At 42.9% G+C, this 19,357-nt stretch overlaps 1 protein-coding gene and 1 long non-coding RNA gene across 2 annotated transcripts; one reads left to right on the forward strand and one right to left on the reverse strand.

Moving 5' to 3' along the window:
- The first annotated feature begins 149 nt into the window (after nucleotides 1-149).
- rnf19a (ring finger protein 19A, RBR E3 ubiquitin protein ligase) lies at nucleotides 150-19,203 on the forward strand. The gene is made up of 10 exons (XM_062409761.1): nucleotides 150-280; nucleotides 8,552-9,412; nucleotides 12,564-12,772; nucleotides 12,951-13,095; nucleotides 13,297-13,459; nucleotides 14,079-14,193; nucleotides 14,479-14,637; nucleotides 15,490-15,709; nucleotides 16,111-16,254; nucleotides 16,367-19,203. The coding sequence occupies exons 2-10, from the start codon at nucleotides 8,811-8,813 to the stop codon at nucleotides 17,166-17,168; spliced, it is 2,559 nt and encodes an 852-aa protein (XP_062265745.1). The 5' UTR covers nucleotides 150-280; nucleotides 8,552-8,810; the 3' UTR covers nucleotides 17,169-19,203.
- On the reverse strand, nucleotides 6,238-8,595 carry LOC133972353 (uncharacterized). Its single transcript, XR_009924450.1, has 2 exons — nucleotides 8,520-8,595; nucleotides 6,238-7,606 (listed from the first exon to the last, which is right to left on the reverse strand). It is a non-coding gene; the product is annotated as an uncharacterized LOC133972353 (long non-coding RNA).
- Nucleotides 19,204-19,357: the final 154 nt, after the last annotated feature.

The following is a 19,357-nucleotide window of genomic DNA, read 5'->3' on the forward strand; positions in this document are numbered from 1 at the left end:
GAGCTATTAATTTAAATTGGATAATAATGGCAATCATTTGTTTTATTGCAAAGTAAATCCATGTTTTTCCACTGTATCTTTGTGTTTTACAGTGAAAATCCAGCCGGAACCCTCACGCGTGCCACCACAGTTCTCCGCCTTCACAGCAGCAGTCGGGGAATGTAGTCAGTTCGTCCTGCGAAGTTTCCTGTGACACATTCTCCTCTGGGCTCCTGGAGGCATGGAGGCAGCGGAGCTTCCTCTGTAGGGACGCACGGTGCGAGCGGCTGGAAGCTGAACGGTGAGTGTCTGTGCAGAAAAAGACATTAGAAGCCAGAAGTCAACCTGGTTTGGTGAAGAGATGGCAACAAACGATAACTTCCTCCTGTGCGGGGCTTGACGAGAGGCTAGCAGCCTTTTAGCATCGTTAGCTTGTAAAGTCCCATCGTTGGAACTACAGGGGGCGGCAGGAATCCCTCAGCGTTTACCCTTCACGTGAGGTGTCCGTTAATTTAGACTCGGGTCGTGTTTGACAGTCGATTTAATCATCTGACGAGCGAGGGGGCGAAAAGCCACAGCTCGTCAGAGGAGAAACTCTCCGGGCAGTTAAAGTTGCTCACTTAGCTCCCTGCTAGCCAAATCTGGTTAGCTTAGCAGGCTAGCTGTGTAGCCAGGTGGAAAGTGTAAACAAAATGCGAGAGGGACTGTGCCCAGCATCAGATGACGTCTCTCTGTTTTTAACAGCCTTCTCCTTCAGTGTTTGTTTTACTGTCACTACTCGTAAACCAGTATGTGTGGTGGAGCTCATTGAACTGTCGATGGTTTTTTATTTTTCCTGAGACGCAGTTTATCCTCGATATCGTCATGTTTTCAGTTTGTTTGCACACCCAGTTTAAGGATCAGCTTCGTTACACGTTAAACAGTCAAACCTTTTTAATCTGTTCTTATAAATCTCTGGGAAACTCAACTCTCTTATTCTTACCTTTTTTTTTTATTTGCTTAGCAGCTTTTAACGCATTTGTCAATAATTATATGTGGTTAAAGTACAATCATGTAATGGTTTACAAATATTGCACGTTACAAATGTTTAATGTTAATTACACTCAGATATATATTCAGTTATTGCTGATTTACATTTTTAATGGGGAAGAGCTTCATCTAACATTAATATTTCATTAAATGAGTTTGACTCGTGCTGGTGCTAAACGCAGGTATCCCTCGACAAATGGGAACAATGACCGACAGTGTCTCTCTGTTGTCACTTTTATGGCACAGTCAACATTGTTTTTGCTGAGTAGATATCGTATCTACCGCTGGGCACAGTCCCTCTGTATTTACTGTGGGACTTTTACAGCTTTGTTGCTTAATTTGTCTACGGCGTCCTCACCCAAGCTTTCTGTCAATGAGTCACGGTGCTTTGTTTCCTGCTGACAACCTGTTACTGTTTAACTGGACCAATCTCAGCCGCGCACTCAGCCAATGGAACTGAAACGAAACTTCCTGCTTAGAAGTTTGGTGCAACTTTAGGATTCGAGTGTAACTGCTGTGTCTTCATTTCTTACCACATTGCTTAATTCCGTGTTTTTGTTTTTGCTGCAGAAAGGACATTTTCAAAGATTGCATAATTACTTATATTGCTTTATATACTACAATATCAGCCAAGGATTATAATACTTTGTATTTAAATTCCTGTTTAATCATTTTTACCAGGAACTGGTTAGTTAAGCCATCACCCGCTACCCATTCTCAGCCTGAACTAGTTTATGGTTTACTGAACTAAATTTGGTGACCAGTTATGCAGGGGCCATCGAGTTCATAATGAAACATCTTTTTTTCCATCTACATGTTCACGTCTAAGAATCAATTAGTAAATATATATATATATATAAAATCATATGTCTCTGATGTTCACCATTATGGTTTTTGCCATTATAGCCAATCAAACGCTCCTCTGTCATTCGTCTGACATCGACATACAAGACCAATGACCTGTTTTTCGAAGCGAACATTTGCTTTTTTGCAATAGTCAACAAGCTCGGGCCGGTCAGACTTTGACTGATTGAGCTAGAAAACATTTGTGCCCCAGGAGCACATAGCGGACATTTAAACTTTGTTTTTGAATTCTTTAGTTACGATTGTTCTGTAAAATATGTGTGGTTTTGTTATGTGTGACCAATAAGAAGAAGTGTTCTCACAGTTTGTGGTTATCTTGACATTTTTGCAAACCTATCAGTGAACATGAACAGCTGCTCAGCCTCGAAGGCAACTGAAGATTTGACGATTTCAACATGACACGAGCTGACTAATAAGATCAAAAAGCTCTTTTCAGTTTCCCACACAACTCTTAAAAATTTCTAGTTGACTTAATCCAGACACTGTAAAATCAGTGGCCTTGATTAAGCCGTGAGACGAGCGCTGCTGGTGAATTGTGAATAGCTGTTGGAGTCTCTTCACTCCATGTAGCACAGACTAGGGCAGGGATGTCACCGCCATCACACCCCCCCCCCCCCCCCCCCATCTTCCTCCTACTCCCCTGCTGTTTGGGGTGAAAGCCTGTTGCAGAAGAGAGCGTCATGGCCTGTCCTGGTCTGAGTGGGGTGAACGAGTGAGGTCAGGTCGTGATGTAATAAATGCTTCGTTATTTTTGCACAGCCCTGGATGGAGTGTATTCACCCACCACTACTCATTCTGTCTTGCTTGAAAATTTATTTAATCTACCATTTGGTTCGGTGGTTTTCTGCAAGCAGTCATTATTCTAAATGGCTTGACGGTTCTGGTTAAGATGAGGACAGTCAACCTAAGTCTGCATTGAGTGTGGACCACAGGGATGCCACTGGATGGAACATTTTCCACTGGGTGATAAACTTGAGACAACATCGGTGTTGCGGAAGCCGCCAAACATTTTAAAAGAGAAGACGTGTCAGCTCAATATGTTCAGAGCGACTCGGCTGCTCTGAGCAGACATTTTTTATTTTAGAATTGTTGCAATTAGTTGGCCATATAAATATATATATATATAATGCAATTGGCATCTCCTCATACAAACCTCAGTCTATTTTTTTATCTGGAAAAATAATAAAGCCTCATGTTCAATTAGCTTTTTTATATGAAGTACCATTTTGTCACAAGCAATTCATTTGCATCATCAGTTGTATCCTCACCATTATTGTCAGTGACATTTGAATAAAACTGTTGCCTCATCCTAATGTACCAGATACAGTGGAAAAGTACCCTCCTCCGTTGGCTCTAAATCGGACTGTTTAGTAAACAGTGCTAAAAGCAGCCTCAGAGTTATTCACTCCACTGTCTCCTGTCCCCACCATGTCCAACCTCACCTTATTATTATACTGTGGCTGACAGATGAAAGACTAAACAGAGATTCATTAAGCTACTTGGTTGTGTCGATGTCCCGCGGACAGAAAGTTGGCCTGATGAGTGCAGGCCAGTCTAACAGTAACTTTGTAATTCTGTATGAACTTGTTCATTGTAATATTGTAACAGTTTAAAATGACTGAAGTATAACAGCTAGATAAACAAAATGAGGTAAAAAAAAAAGTGGAATTGTTTGTTGACACTTGGCTCTTCCTCTGTACATAGTCGTAATAACTGGATGCATTGTCATGATCAGGAAGTCTGTCCTCCAGCTGGAATGTCAGCGGAAATTAGTGTACGTGATGAACCCTTTGCAGAAGAATACTTTGACTGGTTTGAAGTCGTGGAAGCCGCTCATTGCACGAGCGATTTCTTTGAAACTACGAGTTTTTATTATAAATCCCACCGTCACCTAAATTTAGCCTGAAGCATTGAGTAACAGGAGAGCAGCTTTTTTCTTTATCGACTTCCCACCAGATAGCACTGATACGTTTATCTATCAACTATCAAATTTCCTGCATAGTATTTGTCACAGTTATTTATTAACAAAAGTTTAGGCATATTTCAGATTCTATTAACTCTCAAATATCATGGATTAAGAACTAGTCTTGGACAGGTAGTAATTTTAATTCCATTCTACATCCAACGCAAGGGACCCAGGTTAGACAAGTACCCCAAGCTTACAGTCTGGCCTTTATACTACGACATGAACAACTGAAGTGTCACTATGACTTTCATTTTACTGTGAAATTTAACATTTTACTTGATTTTAACCATATCATCTTGTTATTGTTAATTTACTATGACACTGAGAGATGACAAATCTAACTGTTGTGTGTTAAACGTCAAGGAGACGGTTTCAGGTCAGCTGAAGGTTATATATATATATATTTTTTACCGGAAATAAATTACATGCAGATGCTATGTCTTCACTGTGAGCTTGTTTTATTTAGGCTTCAGCTCTCCTGTTTACTTTGGAAATGATAAGCCTTTCCGAGCAACATTGTTAGTGTGAATATTCAGGAAAGGATGTTTCTTTTGGAGACAGGCATGTTCTGTTTATGGCTTATTAATAGTCCCAAAAAATTACAAATGGTGCTCGTGAAACAAGGCAGCGGTGTGCAGTCATATACCTGCTTCACAAATTGTTCCATTGCAATGTGGTTATACACCTTATTGTCACTTTGTGAAATTAAAGGCGATGGTAACCTGGATTAATTTTGTTTATTGCCGTGCCGGAGCCAACATGTTATTGCTCTGTGGTCTGCAGGGCTAAACTTGTTAAAACCATTACCACTCTAGACTCAGGTGACACATTTTGTTGCTATTTTTCCCTCATCCCTCTTGACATACAGATTATAGTGTGACTTCCTAAAAACCTTAACTTGGTGACCTTGCATTGACCCGTTTCTCCAGAAGCCAAACACCGGTTTGAATCATATTACAACGGTAATCATGATAATAGCATCAGCTGATGTAAACTCTTTGTAGAGCTGACGGAAGGTTGAAACCTGTCTGCCGTGGTAGGCTTCGTGCTCTGTGGTTGTCTCAGGAACCGGGACAACATCCCAGTGTGTGAGCTGTGGTTGCAAGTGATTGCCCCTAAGCCTTAGAACTTGATTACATGCATGTGCATACACACACAAAAACACAATCACACACTGACCTCAGTCACATGGAAAGTCCCACTCACTCATTCTCAGTCAGTACAGAGCTGAGGCTTTTCCAGTTTAATTACTCCTGGGGAGTGTAATTTCACATCGACTTGTGGGTTGCTTGAAATTGCTCCTCAGTCTTGTTAAAGTTTCCTCTCATGCACGTGATTTGGGGGTTTGGACTTTTATGATGAGCTTTGATATGATGTGGAATTATAGTGTGAGGCCATCATACTGCAAAGTTATCTTCATGCCTCACCAACCCAAGCATCCTCTGGGTTTCCGTGGTCATGATACAGCTCAGAGCCGGGGCACTCAAGTGTAGATTGTTGAGATCATTCTACTTGACTGAAGGTGTTTAAAGATTAAAGATGTTACCTGATAATCTGAAGATCCCATCTCATACAGGTTTACAGGCGTCTTGTCTCCACCATGAGGCACAATGTGCGGAGAGCGTGGCCTAGGGGATAGAGCGGGTGCTCTGCAACAAGAAGGTTGCTGGTTCGAATCCCACTCTTTCCCATCATCATCCCTAAGTGTCCTTAGCAAGATACTGAACCCCTAAATGACCCCTCATAAATGTTGAGTGTACTAAAAATGTAAGTCGCTTTGGACAAAAGCGTCAGCTAAATGACATGGAAGGTGGTTTCCCCCCAAAAGATCCAGGAACATTTAATGTCCTGAGAAACAATGACCTCTTCATTTCCCTCGGGTGAAAGTTCCTCCAGCACATGTTGATTTGTGTTTCCACAGCGGGGCTGAAGTCGTGTGGATATTAGAACAACTTAGTTGGCTGACGTATTACAAGCACAATCATTTTTGTGCAATGCAGAAAAGAACAACAAAGCCTGAACTTCTGGTTCATCGGGTCTAAAAACTCAGGCTGATTCATTTTGATTATTGCTGGGCATAAACTAAAAGCAAAACTAAGTGTTTGCAGACATGTAACAGCGCAGAGAGAAAACAGGCAGTTGACATTCAGTGCTAGAAGCCAAATCAGGAAGTTCATGAGACTTAAGAAAGTACAGCTTCCCGAGCAGGGATGTTTTTCTTTTAGGAGTCGAATCCCCCAGGAACTTGATTTAGCCCTCGGTGTCTATGGTATAAACTCTGATAGATGAACTGAGATTTTCATCAATATTCCTTCTCCTAAGGGAAACTCCGGTATTGGGACTTTTTGTTTGCCCCAGGGAGCTTGGCTCAGGGCCCTGATACAACTCGAGTTAAATGATTAAGTGATTGATAATACTTTATTGTCTGACACATGTAAAGTTTGTCTGGTATCACAGAAGCAGCTCCATTTACAGCTTGAGACAAACTAAGGATACATACATGTAGCATCACATAACATCCTCAAAAGCCAGAGCCGAAGTGGCTCCAGTCATTTACTTCACTTTGTTTAGTATGGCATGATAGAGCATTAGCCTTGGCGGAGGAACACATTCTCCAAAGTGGCCTTCTAGGTACTTTTAGGATCAACTGGTGAACAAAATGTGCTTCAGTCTAACATTGTTTAACGATTATTCACCAGCCAACAAATGTGACTGTGGAGTCCTGAGTCATAGTGTTTCAAGGGGTTTTCCAAAAAGTCTTTGTCCAGCTTTTTGTTTTTTTTCGCGGAGCAGTTTCGACTTCAAAGTACTTGTGCCACGCAGTACTACAGTACTTTATGAAAAAAGTAAAAAACTAAACAAAAGGATTTGTCCACTCACTTTAAATGACTTCAGACACTATGTTGACATACTCACTGTGATCTTTCCAGGACAAAAGATGGCCGACCACACCCAAGTATTGTATGAAGATGACTTTCCGAGCCATTTAAAAAACTATTCTTTACCACTTGGCTTCAGCGCTAATGGCTCGATGAGATGCAATTATGGTTGACAGGCTTTTAATTCATGTTTATCTTTAGAACACAGTTAACTATGCACATTCCTCCAAGGCTTTTGGAACGACGAGGCTATTGCTTTCGTTTTCGTTGTTCACGGAAGAAGTTTGGGCGTAAAATCAAAAGATGTTACAGTATCAGTAAAGATATCATCCTTTTTATGCTGGAGAACATATTTAGAGCTTCTCAAATGTGTCAAGAGCCAGTTTAGATGGATTGCATTTTACAACCAGCATCAGATGGACACTCGAGTGCACATGAAGTGACCACTTGATATAAGATCCTGGGGTAACTGATCACTGCTTGACAGAAAAAAACAAATAAACAACTAGCTCTGTTATTCTATTCTTTTCTTCTATTTTTTTTACATGTATCTATTCTGCCCTTGAGCTACTATAACTACAATCTCCTCGTTTAGGATCAATCAAGGATAACCTATCCAACTTATTTGGATGACATCGAAGAGGAAGGACATTCAGCTTTATGAAATGTCCAGGCCAGACACAAAACTGGCTGAGAAATTCTTTAATGGAAAAAAAAACCCTCTTAACACAGAAGTAGCTGCAATAAAACCGCTGCCTGCTGGTCATCACGAGGAAAGAAGAACCGCAGCCAGTCAGACAGGTTCTTAGCTGTTAGACTGAGCCTTTGCGAGATCGCTGCCCCTGTGGAGATTTACTGTCGTCTTGTTAATTTGTCACGTCTTGGTTTCCTTGGTGCACACACAAGCAGAGAGAGAAGTCGGACAAAGTGGACATACTAAACATACATTGAATGTTTCGAACTGGCCTCAAAAAACAAACCGGTATTTAAAGTAAAGTCTGTCATAGGTTACATGTGTCAAGCATTTGTTTTTTTTACAACTGGAATCTTTGCGTTGTAAAAACGGTGATGCAATTTCTTTTCAACATCTGTCTGGTCACACTTTCAAAACCTTGTTTTCAAGGTTTTGAAAGTGTGTTTTCAAAACCTTGAAAACACACTTTCCTCTGTTCAGTTGTCTTATTGGCTACTGAGACTAAAATCTATTTATCCTGTTGACAGGTTAACCTGATTAAACGCACATATACTGCCCTTTGTACATTATGGCGGCAGCACACAGTGTCACTGTTGAAATCCGAGGTTGTGTCCCTTTCTGAAATGCCGGGAACTTGTACGTCAATACTTGAAGGTCCCTCCCTCGTATGTGGATGTATGTCTGCACTACAGAAACTCTGCCCTCGCAAGTGATGAGTTATCCTGAAGTTGTTCACATCGTAAAATACGAACATGTGGGAGCACTTGACTGTCGAGGTGCGGCCCAACAGCTGTGGCCACATCTGAGTTCTATCGTGGAAGATTTGGACTTGTTTTGTCCAACACTTGACCAATGCACACTCTGGGGAAAGCCTGCAGTTGTGTATGCAAGCAGGCTATTATGCGTACATGTGAGGCATGCCTGATTAAATTGTCTTCACTCTGCAAAACCTAATTCAAGGGATGTTCTTGCTTTATATCTTAACTGTCGTTTCCCCAGGAGAAAGTGGCTTTGCTTCCTGAAGAACAGGTTTTGCATTTTGCTTGCAAATGTTTCTGTTTTTGCAGCAGCACATTAAAAGTGAATGCATTCAGCTGTGGTTCGGTACCTTATTTCCTGTTGTTCTTCTGTTTCTCTCAGGTTGATGTCCCATATCTGAAAATCTACATCCTCGCCCCTGTATCACTGTGGTTTAGACCTGGGACAGACAGCACCACGATCCTCAAAACCTCCTATACTAGCCTCAAGCCGCAATGTCCTAGCTAACAGCTGCCCCGCTCCCTTCCCCAATCACCCTGTTCCTTCAAACCCAATCCCTCTCCCCCCTCCGCTCTGCCTCATCTCCTCTCCTGATGTGGTAATTTCCGGTGCTAACACCAACACAGCCCCTTCTTGCACGATGAGCAGCCTGCACCAGCAACATCATGGCAGCACAGGCTCCGAGCGAGATCTTCAATCGGCCACCTCCTCTGTCAGCCTCCCTTCGATTAGAAAGACCCCCAAGAAGCGCCGTCTGTCCCTACACGCGCTGTTTGGTCGGCGGCGGCGTCCAACCAGCGACCCCAAGTTCAAACCCAGGCCTCTGCAGACTGGATCTGGAGTGGACCCCGTTGTCAGCACTGAAGTTGTGCAGTCAGAGACCTTCCAAGACAAAACCTCAGAACACTCTTTACCGGGCGTAGCGTCGACTTCATCAGTGTCAATATCGGAGCACCTGGAGTGCCCCCTGTGCCTGCTGCGCCATGTACGCGACCGCTTCCCCGACATCATGACCTGTCCCCATCGCTCCTGTGCGGACTGCCTGCGACAGTACCTGCGCATTGAGATCTCAGAGTCTCGCGTCAACATCAGCTGCCCCGAGTGTGCAGAGCGCTTCAATCCTCATGACATCCGCATGATCCTGGGAGACAGAGCCCTCATGGAGAAGTATGAGGAGTTCATGCTGCGGCGGTGGCTCGTGGGTGAGCCTGACTGCCGCTGGTGTCCTGCCCCGGACTGTGGGTAAGCAAATGGGATTGCAAAGTCCACTCAGTGACGAACATATTTGAACAACCTGATATCTACTTACAAAAGCACATATTTAATTGAACAACGCAAAGCAACAAAACGTACAACAATTATTGAATCTATTTGATCCCATCTGCCATGAAGGTTTCAGGTCTCTGAGATTATTTCCACAAAATCGTCACATTTCAGAATCTCTTTTTGCGGTTACCTCATGCTTGATGATCTGATATAACCAACACACGGGTCCCAAAATAACAGTAAGCAGCAGCATCAAGGAAACTCAAAGGCTGTAATCTGTCCTTTTGAAGCTCACCCAGGCTTCTGCATTGATGCGCAAGTTAAAAATAACTCGTAGAAGTGAGAGAGCCGTGTATTCTGTCAGCCGAATGAGTCATCCCGAAAAAGATCAGCGAGCGACTGATAAAGCGATGTCGTCACACTATGTCATTTTAGTGCTACTAATAGAATGTTGAGGGATTTTAAATACAAAAGTATATTTACCAGTGAATAGGGACTCAGACGCAGTTTGAATAATATGAATACATTTTAAAATTGTAGAACAATCAAACACGACATAAATAAGTATATTTACCAAATTAGGTTCCGAAGACAGATTGGGGTTCGGTTAATCAGAGACTCGATATAGTCTGAAGGAGTGAATGTGTGTGTGTGAATGGTTGTCGATGGACGGATGGATAAATGAATTTCTGCAAAGATTCTCTTAGACACTTTATAAAAAATACACAATTGACTCGCTTGTTACTTTCAGTTAGAGATGATTTATTTGGAACTTAGACCCTGTCACATGCAGGTGACGGTGGAGCTGAGGGTCACCTCGGGGTCATGTGTGTTTGGTAGAGAAGCAGAAGTTTGCTCAGAGCGTTCCCAGCTGAGGCTTGATATAACACTGTCCCTGCTCAGTAGGTCACTCTGCTTCATGTCGCTCATTGCCCCGTGTACTTGTGCTGCTCATCCACACTCGCACCCGTCTGTGGTTTTTACCGCAGGCGCTTGTTGGACTGGTTTGATTAACACTTCATATGTAATCATCAGCGTTGTGGTTCAGTCGCGCCCTTTCCCTGTCTTAATGATGGCTGAATTCAGAAATGGTTTTACCCTTCACTCCCTCTCATGGCTTTGTCTCATCAACACTGCTGACCCTGTCTGTTCGAAGAATGGCTCTTTCATAAGCCTGTTCCAGCACTTCTTGCTCTATTCCTCCACCCGGTTCAGCTCTGGCTCCCCGCCACACTCTCCACAGCCGAACGCTCTCGCTGATGATTATCGTGTAATTGCACTCGCAAGTTTTTGGCCTTTGTTGTTCAGCTCTGCGGATATTAACTCCCAAGAATCCTCTGCATGAGGAAAGAAATCCTATCCATGCACAGGGAAGTCCTGACTTTGCTGTGGCGATTAACAGAAATGTGTTGTTACACTGAAATATATGTGAGATGGTTTTAACAGCAAAAGGTCGACTTGGAATCTCTCCCAGCCAGTTACAACTGTCAAACACCATTTGGCAACAGTTTGCTTCACCGAGGTGTGACTGCAGACTGTCTGCAAACTGTCTGTACGCAATGTTGTTTAGCTTCTGCACACACAACATCCCCTCAACTGGACTGTTGACTGTAATATAGCAGGGTGGGCACCTTGAAATTACAATTTATTATTAACAAAAAATAAATAAATAAGACAAGATAAGAAGAGGTTATGTTGAGTAACCTGATCAGTGCTGATACCAGAAACCAAGAAAACCAAAAAATATATGATGAATAACTATTATATTACTTTTAATTAATAGCTATCAGAGCATTTTATGTACTCCAAGCTTACTTTTGTTTAATTCATTTGTTACAGAGGAAGGAAGACACTTTGTCTCGAGTGCTCGAGTTTTCACTCCTTCAGAAAAGTATAATCCAGCTTGTATGCTTTTATAGGAAATTTGACAAAATGCATGAGCCAAACCTGTTATTGACAGAAGGGAGGTCACGATGGGTCATGTTTTTTCTAATATTGATTCTGAGTCACTGCTGACACACACTGACCGGTTCTGTTTCAGTAACTCACTGTTGCTTGTCTAGTATCACCTGAGCATGTCTATCTGATTAAATGCTTATCTCATTTGAACTAAGATCTTTCCCAGTTAGAAGCTGTAGGTACATGTAAGTGTGTAGATGAACCAACAGACGTGGTGTGTGAGTGTGTGAGTGTCAGCTGATACCATCATTTCTAGTTGTCGTAAATCTTGACCAGGGCGTTTGTGTTGACTTGAATAAGCAGTTTCATACACACTCACACACTGGGCCACTGTCTCACTATAGAACCGTAACAAATTGTCCACATTATCCGTCCACAAGTGTTTGTTTTTCCTTATTGCCTGGTTCTAATTCTCCCATGATGCCTCCGCTGTGGGAGCCCGAATGGCCACAACAGTCACAGGGTTTAGCTGAGGTTGTCATATATATACAAACATATTATATTAATAGACCAGGTGCTCCTCAGTCCTTCCCACAGTATCTGTGGTTTTAACAACATACCTCTTAATGTCTCATTTATCGAAACCATTCAAGCAAGTCGCTTTACGGGTCACAGTCCTGCCTATCATTTTACTAACTATTCAAAAAATAATAAGGCCATTTATTTGAAGCAATAACAGTGTGATGTCATGAATGACAGCTGCAATTTGTGGTACCTGTTTGTCAAGCTGCGTTAGAGTTGTATGCTCACAATAATAAACCAGTTATTGGAAATTCCCTCAGCTCCGTCCTGCTGTACAGTTTTCAATAACAGCTTTTCAATTGGGTGTTGCTGCAATGATTGATGAAAGACACCATGGTGACTTGCGCTCATGCAGGAGTGATTGTGCCCTAATTGATTTACTGTAACAGAGCTTATAGGTGATATCATCATGGAAAGTATGTAGCAGCTAATTTCCTGTGTTTACGTAGCCAACACATTCCTGACGATGTTCATGTCACCAACTGTGAAATCTTGTATTTATGCACTTAAGACATTTTACCCACCCAGTTTAATTCTCCTGCACTGTTCCTGCTGACCCCTAGTGTTGTGCTGCACTACTACACCCATTGCGCTCCTACTGGCAACTATCTAAAAAACCACATTGTCTGTGCTGTTCCTCTCTCAGTTATGCAGTCATTGCGTTTGGCTGTGCCAGCTGCCCAAAGATCACCTGTGGACGTGAGGGCTGCGGGACAGAGTTCTGCTACCACTGCAAACAGCTGTGGCATCCCAACCAGACGTGTGACTCGGCACGGCAGCAGCGGGCCCAGCACCTCCGGCTGAGGAGTTTCCGGTCCTCGTCCCTCAGCTACAGCCAGGAGAGCGGAGCCGCAGGTAGTTTAGAAATAAAGGCCTTAATGCAAATTTGCACATGGACTAACACGGACAGCTCTTAGGAATTTACACACAAAAAAAATGGTCACGCGCATCTGCACCTTCAGCTCACCCATCACAATTTCTTTTATTCTCATAGTCCTAGATTTAAGGTTTCACCTCTATCACCCTCCTCCAGGTGATGACATCAAGCCATGTCCTCGGTGCGCCGCCTACATCATCAAGATGAATGATGGGAGCTGTAATCACATGACCTGTGCTGTATGCGGTTGTGAGTTTTGCTGGCTCTGCATGAAGGAGATCTCTGACCTGCACTATTTAAGGTGACACAAACATAAAGTCGATGAAAACTGCTCTTTAACTGCTTTGCTTCCTTTCTGTGTTTCAGCTGACATTATACTTATTTTACATTAGTTTAAGTTATTATCGTTTTAGTGTATAATATACTCTCTAACACGTGCCTGGATTTTGGTCTCAGTTTCCCCCGATAAATAATCTCTCTTTCTCTCTCTCCATCCTCTCAGTCCGTCAGGCTGCACCTTCTGGGGAAAGAAGCCCTGGAGCAGAAAGAAGAAGATTCTGTGGCAGCTCGGCACACTGGTCGGAGCTCCTGTGGGTATCGCCCTTATTGCCGGCATCGCCATCCCCGCAATGATCATTGGCATCCCAGTCTATGTGGGCAGGAAGGTGAGAGCTACCTCCAGACAGCGTAGGGATAACATATAATAGATGAACAGAAGGTACAATTGTACTTGTAGAGTTGATTGTGGACACGTTTGTCTGTTTTATGTACTTGATGCTTGTTTGACTTAAACCTAAAGATAGATGGAGGAAAGAAAGAGATTACTTTTTTTCTGATAATGTGTAAAGGAGAGGCAGGCAGGGTAGAAAATAAACTAAATGCTGAAAACAAAGAGATGTGAAATCACTGAAACAGATCGGTTGACTAAAGGCCAATCCACACCAAGATCGATAACCATAACAATATATTTTTTTTAAATCTTAACTAAAACAACATCAACAGGTGTGAATCACATTGTGAGATTGCTTTCATTGCAATTTGATGAAAGAAAGAAACATGTGAACCTGTTCAACATGGCAGATGTGATTCTGGAGAGATTCATCATTGAATAAAATGTATATAATCTAATCCAGGTTGTTATGAAGCCATATATCAGTTTTAAGACGTGAGGAACAAATTGCTTTTTAACGACATGGACAATGTGATCTTTTGTTGTTTCGCAGTCGCATCGTCTCATTTTGTGATTGAACCCTTTAAGGCAATAAACACGTTTCCTCCCCTCAGATCCATAACCGCTATGAGGGCAAGGACATCTCCAAGCACAAGAGGAACCTGGTGATCGCAGGCGGTGTGACGCTGTCTGTGATCGTGTCGCCTGTGGTCGCTGCCGTCACTGTCGGTAAGAAAGAAGTGTTTTTGTTCTCTCTCTCTCTTCTCCCTCTGGTTTTTCTCCACCATCTGTTTCTCAGCTACACATGAATTATTTACAGGGTTTTGTTTTCTCGGTGGCTCAGTAGTAGAAAGTGAACACTGTGGAAAAGCTTCACCTGGGGCTTTTGAATTGAATTGTCACAAGTCATCTTTCTAAAAATGTGAAATGTTTTTAGTGTTTGTTGAGGAACATGTCACTGACTCACAAGGAAACTTCTGCTGTTAACTTGAGTGTTAATGTTGTGATGTGTAGGCATCGGGGTTCCCATCATGCTGGCTTATGTCTACGGAGTGGTTCCCATCTCACTGTGTCGGAGCGGCGGCTGTGGAGTGTCCGCTGGCAGCGGCAAAGGGGTGCGAATCGAGTTCGATGACGAAAATGACAACATCGGCAGTGGAGCTGCAGCCACAGGTACGTCTGCTGGTAAACCGACGAGATGGAAGTGATCTAGTGAGGCTGCCAAATATATGCCAACAAAACATCTTAGGTGGAAATAAAATTACAAACACAGGAAGGTTAATAATGATCTGTTTCTATATGTAGTTGTTCTCTTTCATTCATAAACGTGTAGTTCCTGTAGCCTGGTGCATGTGACCTTTTTCTTAAGGTCTAAAATAGAACCGGAGTATCTGGAAAACACCAAGAGTTTTTAGTGACCAGGAGGTTTGGTATGCGTTTTGTTTTGGCAGGAAGAAGCACACTTGTGTCAACGCCCTTTGTCTGCTCATGCAGATTATTCATAGCCCACAAAATGCCGGCACTGTTGATGTGAGAAGCCGATAAGTGTTGGGAGTTGTGTGATGTGTGAAACGACCGGTGCAGTGTCAGTGGTTTCTCCTGTCAAGTGTGTGTTTGTTTGTCAGCATCAACCTGACGGCTGTGTGAGGTCGAGCCCTCCTTTCTCACCCCGTAGGTGCTGGAGGAAAGGGACCATGTTTCTCACAGCTTTCCTGAATGATAATTAAAAATCCACATGACAGCAGGGAGGTGTGAGACAGAGCGGCACTTATTCACACCTTAGAATTGATCAATCTGTTGTTTCAGGATTCTATGTAAAGCCTGTGAAAGTAAAATTAAAATAATAAACTCAATTTATCTTCTGCTTCACTGAATACAAAGATACTTTAGATTTCTACAGCAATTCATTGTTTTGTCATGTGGTGTCATGCTTTGATCAGGGATCATATTTGAAGTTTTATCAGATAAACTCGTCTGTAAATTCAATGAAATTACTAAATCCCTTCTCCCTTCTTTCCTCCACAGACACGACCTCGGTGGCAGAGACGCGGCTCAACAACCCGAGCCTCGGCGATGGTGCGAGCGTCGGCGGCCTGACGGGCCTGAGCCTCAGCGTCAGCGGGAGCCACATGGAGCGCTGCGGCATGAGCTCGGCCCAGCGGGACAACATGAGCGACAACGCCAGCACCACAGCGCTCGCCGGGACCAGCATCACTGGCAGCCTGTCGGGCAGCTGCTACAACAGGTGAGGGACTCAACTTCAAGGTCTTTGTTATAACTTCTTATGGTTTAAATTACAGCCACGGAAATTCAGTGAATAATACAAATTTGCTTGATTTTGATCCAAACAAATGTTATCATGACTTATTTCATGCAGGTGGATTTAGGATTTTTTTTAAACTTAAAAAAAATAGCCGTTACAAGTGCTTCAGAGGGACAGCATATTAAATACAAGGAAACAAAACAGCAAAGACAACAAGAACAATAATACAAGTCATAGACAAATAGAACAATACATCATTTAAATGTTGAAAAGAAAGAAAGGGGTAAAGGAAACATAAGTAACTCATACATTGTCGTTCTATCATATTTCACTTGAGTTCATGTTGGTGTCTCGTGCTATGACTTGCTTTGTTCCCTCTCCAGGATGGAGGTGCAGGCTGACGTGCAGAAGGAGCGCTGCAGTCTGAGCGGCGAGTCGGCCACCGTCAGCCTCGGGACGATCAGTGACAACGCCAGCACCAAGGCCATGGCAGGATCCATCCTCAGTGCCTACATGCCTCTGGAAAGGTCGGTAGTCGGAACAGAAAAAACATTCCTCCTACAAGCAGGAAGTTATCACAGTGTCACAAAAATAACATTATAATACTGTTGGTTAAATGTGAGTGGTTTTATTTTGCAGAGACAATAGTCTGGAGGTTCAGGCCGACGTGGAGTCCAAGCAGGAGAAGCTGAGACACTCCAGCGCCAGCAGCAGCCTGGATGACACTAGCTGTAGCAGTAGCGCGGCTGGTCTCAAAGGAGCTGGCGGTGGCCCGTGTTCATGTCCCTCCACCTGCTGCTGCGCTCAGCAAGACAACCACAGCTGCCCCTCACCTCCCTGGATGAAGGAGCCCTCCATGTCGGGGGGCAAAAAGAGCAAAGGGAAGCTCTGGAAAAGAGCCAGCGGCAGCAAAGCAGAAAGAAGAATGAATGAAATGCAAGGAGATATGGATGCTCAGCTCCTGGAGCGGCGCAGCATCAATTCCTCTGAGTTCGATTCCCCATCCCTGAGCGGCAGCCTGCCCTCGGTGGCCGACTCGCACTGCAGCCACTTCTCGTCCGAGCTCAGCTGCTCAGACCTCGAAACCTCAAGACCAGCCCATCCCCTCTGCTCCGCCCCCATGGACCCCCACGCTCATCTCGCCGCTGCCGCCGCCTTCATCGACGTCGCCCTCCCGCCCATGCCTGAGGTGGAGAACGACCGCCTGGAGCACTGTCCCTCTCAGAGCAACCACGTGGCCTTCACCCACCGCCTGCTGTCCGCTTCTCCACCCGCTTCGCCAAAAGAGGGAAGCAGCGGGACGTTTCTGTACATCAGCGAGGAGAACGTTGGTGCCACCGCGGACCCGGAGGTGGAAGAGAGCGCGACCGAGGGCAGCAACAACACTGCAGCAGAGCCTGAGAGCCCGACGAGGAATCACTGTGTACAAACAGATATCTGAGGCCGGGTCACCGCTGCTCGCTCAGTTATCAGCCTTATCACCTAATTTCACTCTTAAAAACCGAAGCAGCCGATTCTTCTTTGGAAGCTGGTGGGCGAGTTTAATGTAATACGATATTTTGGAATATGACGTGAATGTGAGACTTTTGAGGTGGAGAGAGATTTGTGAATAACCAAGTGAGCAGGAGCACAGTCAAGTCAAAGCAGGTGGTTTAGTGCCATTTAGAGGCACGGTGTGTGAAGCTGGGGCAGCACGGCCTATAGGAGGTAGGGCTGAATGTATGTGGACAGGTGAGAAGCAGGTTATCAGGGTGGTGAGATACTACAGGAGGCGGTTAATCTACCCAGCTATTCCCTGAATTATTGTCTGAATCCAGCTTATTACCCCTTTCTCATACCTGGAAGAAAAGCTGCAGAGCAAGTCAAACATCTGATATTCCTTTCAAAAGTAAACTGAGCTGCTATTATAAATAAAACATCACCGGCTTTTCTCCTTCGTCACACCTGCAAAAGTCTGATTCCCTCCAGGGTATTTTGCTTGAATCAGGGAGGGAGACGCCATCACTGTGGTCCACCGCTGTGCCACCGCTTCATTCTGTGACTTCTTAATGGTGAGAAACACCACAGGTTAAAGGATCGTTCGACCCTCTGTCAACTCGAGGCTCTAAACCTCAACCTGAGCGGGACCAGTCCGTACAGTAGCATATTGTATTTTTTCCATAATCATCTATAAAGAAGTGATTATTATTATTGCTTTTGTTTTAAAATGTGACTCATATGTTCTTGGTCTATGTTTTTGCTTTATTTTCCATTTTGGGAAAGTTGGTTTTTAATGTTAAAGCCCTTTGTTGGGTCCAGTAAAAGTGGTTTTGAGTAAAATCGGGCGGGAATTAAGTTGAAAGACTTATTTGAAGTTAGTTCTTAGACTCTGAAGAGGTAAAAAATATTTGTGGTTGCAAATGTAACCAATATTTCACTACATTTATTTTTCACAGACATTTTAAGTATTTCAATTAATTTGAGAGGCGTATTAAAAAAAATACCAGTTACATTATTCCTTTTAAACTGAGAAATGCAAAACACAAACCCGTCTTTATAGTAGTGTAGCATTTCTTGAACATACCTTAAACTGGAACTCTGTCCAAGCGACATGTATTTGCAATAAGAAAATAAAGCTTTCAAGATGTGTCCGATCAAAGAACCACATCTAGACTTATTTCCAAAAAACTGTTTCTTGTTCCACGAGAAACTCTTCTTTAGTGTTAGAGCACATACATCTGTCAGTGGTTTAATATTCACTAATGAATGTACAGTAATGTTATAACTTTGATTCTCCCTTATTAACATCGGAATCAAAATATAATTTTTTTTAATCAGACCGCCGGTCTTTTCTTAATGATTGATGCAAATAATTTTGTATTTGATATCTGTTGGACCCACAGTGCCTTTTCAAGGGGAGGAATCCTTTGTATTCTGTTTTTATTTTTTACTTTCATTTCCTCGTTCTTTGTGTCTTCAAATGATAAACATAAAAATCATAAGAAAATGACAAATATGAAAAGGTTTTCCATTAAATCCACTTTAATACAGTATGACTTCAGTCCATTAAGTAAAAAAAAAAAAAAAAAGACACCAGCTGAGCCGACAATGCATCAGTGGAGTGAAATCTAGTTTGGGGCATTACTTTAAATCTTACCACCAAAAAGTGTGGAGAACGTTTCTCTTAAGTAGCCAAAGTCTCAGAGTCGGTAGAGGCAATAAACCCAAACCAAGTTGCAGCATAAACATCTGAATGAGGTGAACTAAACTACTTCTGTGTTCAGCAGCTGCAGGAAATTCCCACCTCATTTATGTGAATGAAAAAAAATTGAAATTCCAGTGAGCTTTATATTATTATTTGAAGACGATTACCAGGTCTATTTTTTAACTTGGTCAAAATCAGCGTATGCTATTTCGAAAAGTATATATTTCCTAATTATTTGCTTTATAATGTGCATGTTAATGCATATACTTAAACAATAAAATCCTCAATCAAGCTTTGTTGTCTGTTTGTTTTTTTGGAGACAAATAATTGTTGCAGCTCGAGCAGGTGTGGTTTAAGGAAACGATAATCTTCCATATCGGAGGAGAGAAAAGCACAAACGTAACTACATTTAATTTTGACTCGTTTTCTTTTACCTAAGCATTTGG

The sequence above is a fragment of the Platichthys flesus genome, chromosome 17, assembly GCF_949316205.1.
Source record: "Platichthys flesus chromosome 17, fPlaFle2.1, whole genome shotgun sequence".
Taxonomy (NCBI): domain Eukaryota; kingdom Metazoa; phylum Chordata; class Actinopteri; order Pleuronectiformes; family Pleuronectidae; genus Platichthys; species Platichthys flesus.

Excerpts from the sequence above, each read along its gene's own strand:
- rnf19a (XM_062409761.1), top strand. The coding sequence starts at position 8,811 with ATGAGCAGCCTGCACCAGCAACATCATGGCAGCACAGGCTCCGAGCGA. Across the intron at positions 12,773-12,950 it reads CCAGGAGAGCGGAGCCGCAG|GTGATGACATCAAGCCATGT; the intron begins GTAGTTTAGAAA and ends ACCCTCCTCCAG. Across the intron at positions 16,255-16,366 it reads GCCTACATGCCTCTGGAAAG|AGACAATAGTCTGGAGGTTC; the intron begins GTCGGTAGTCGG and ends TTTATTTTGCAG.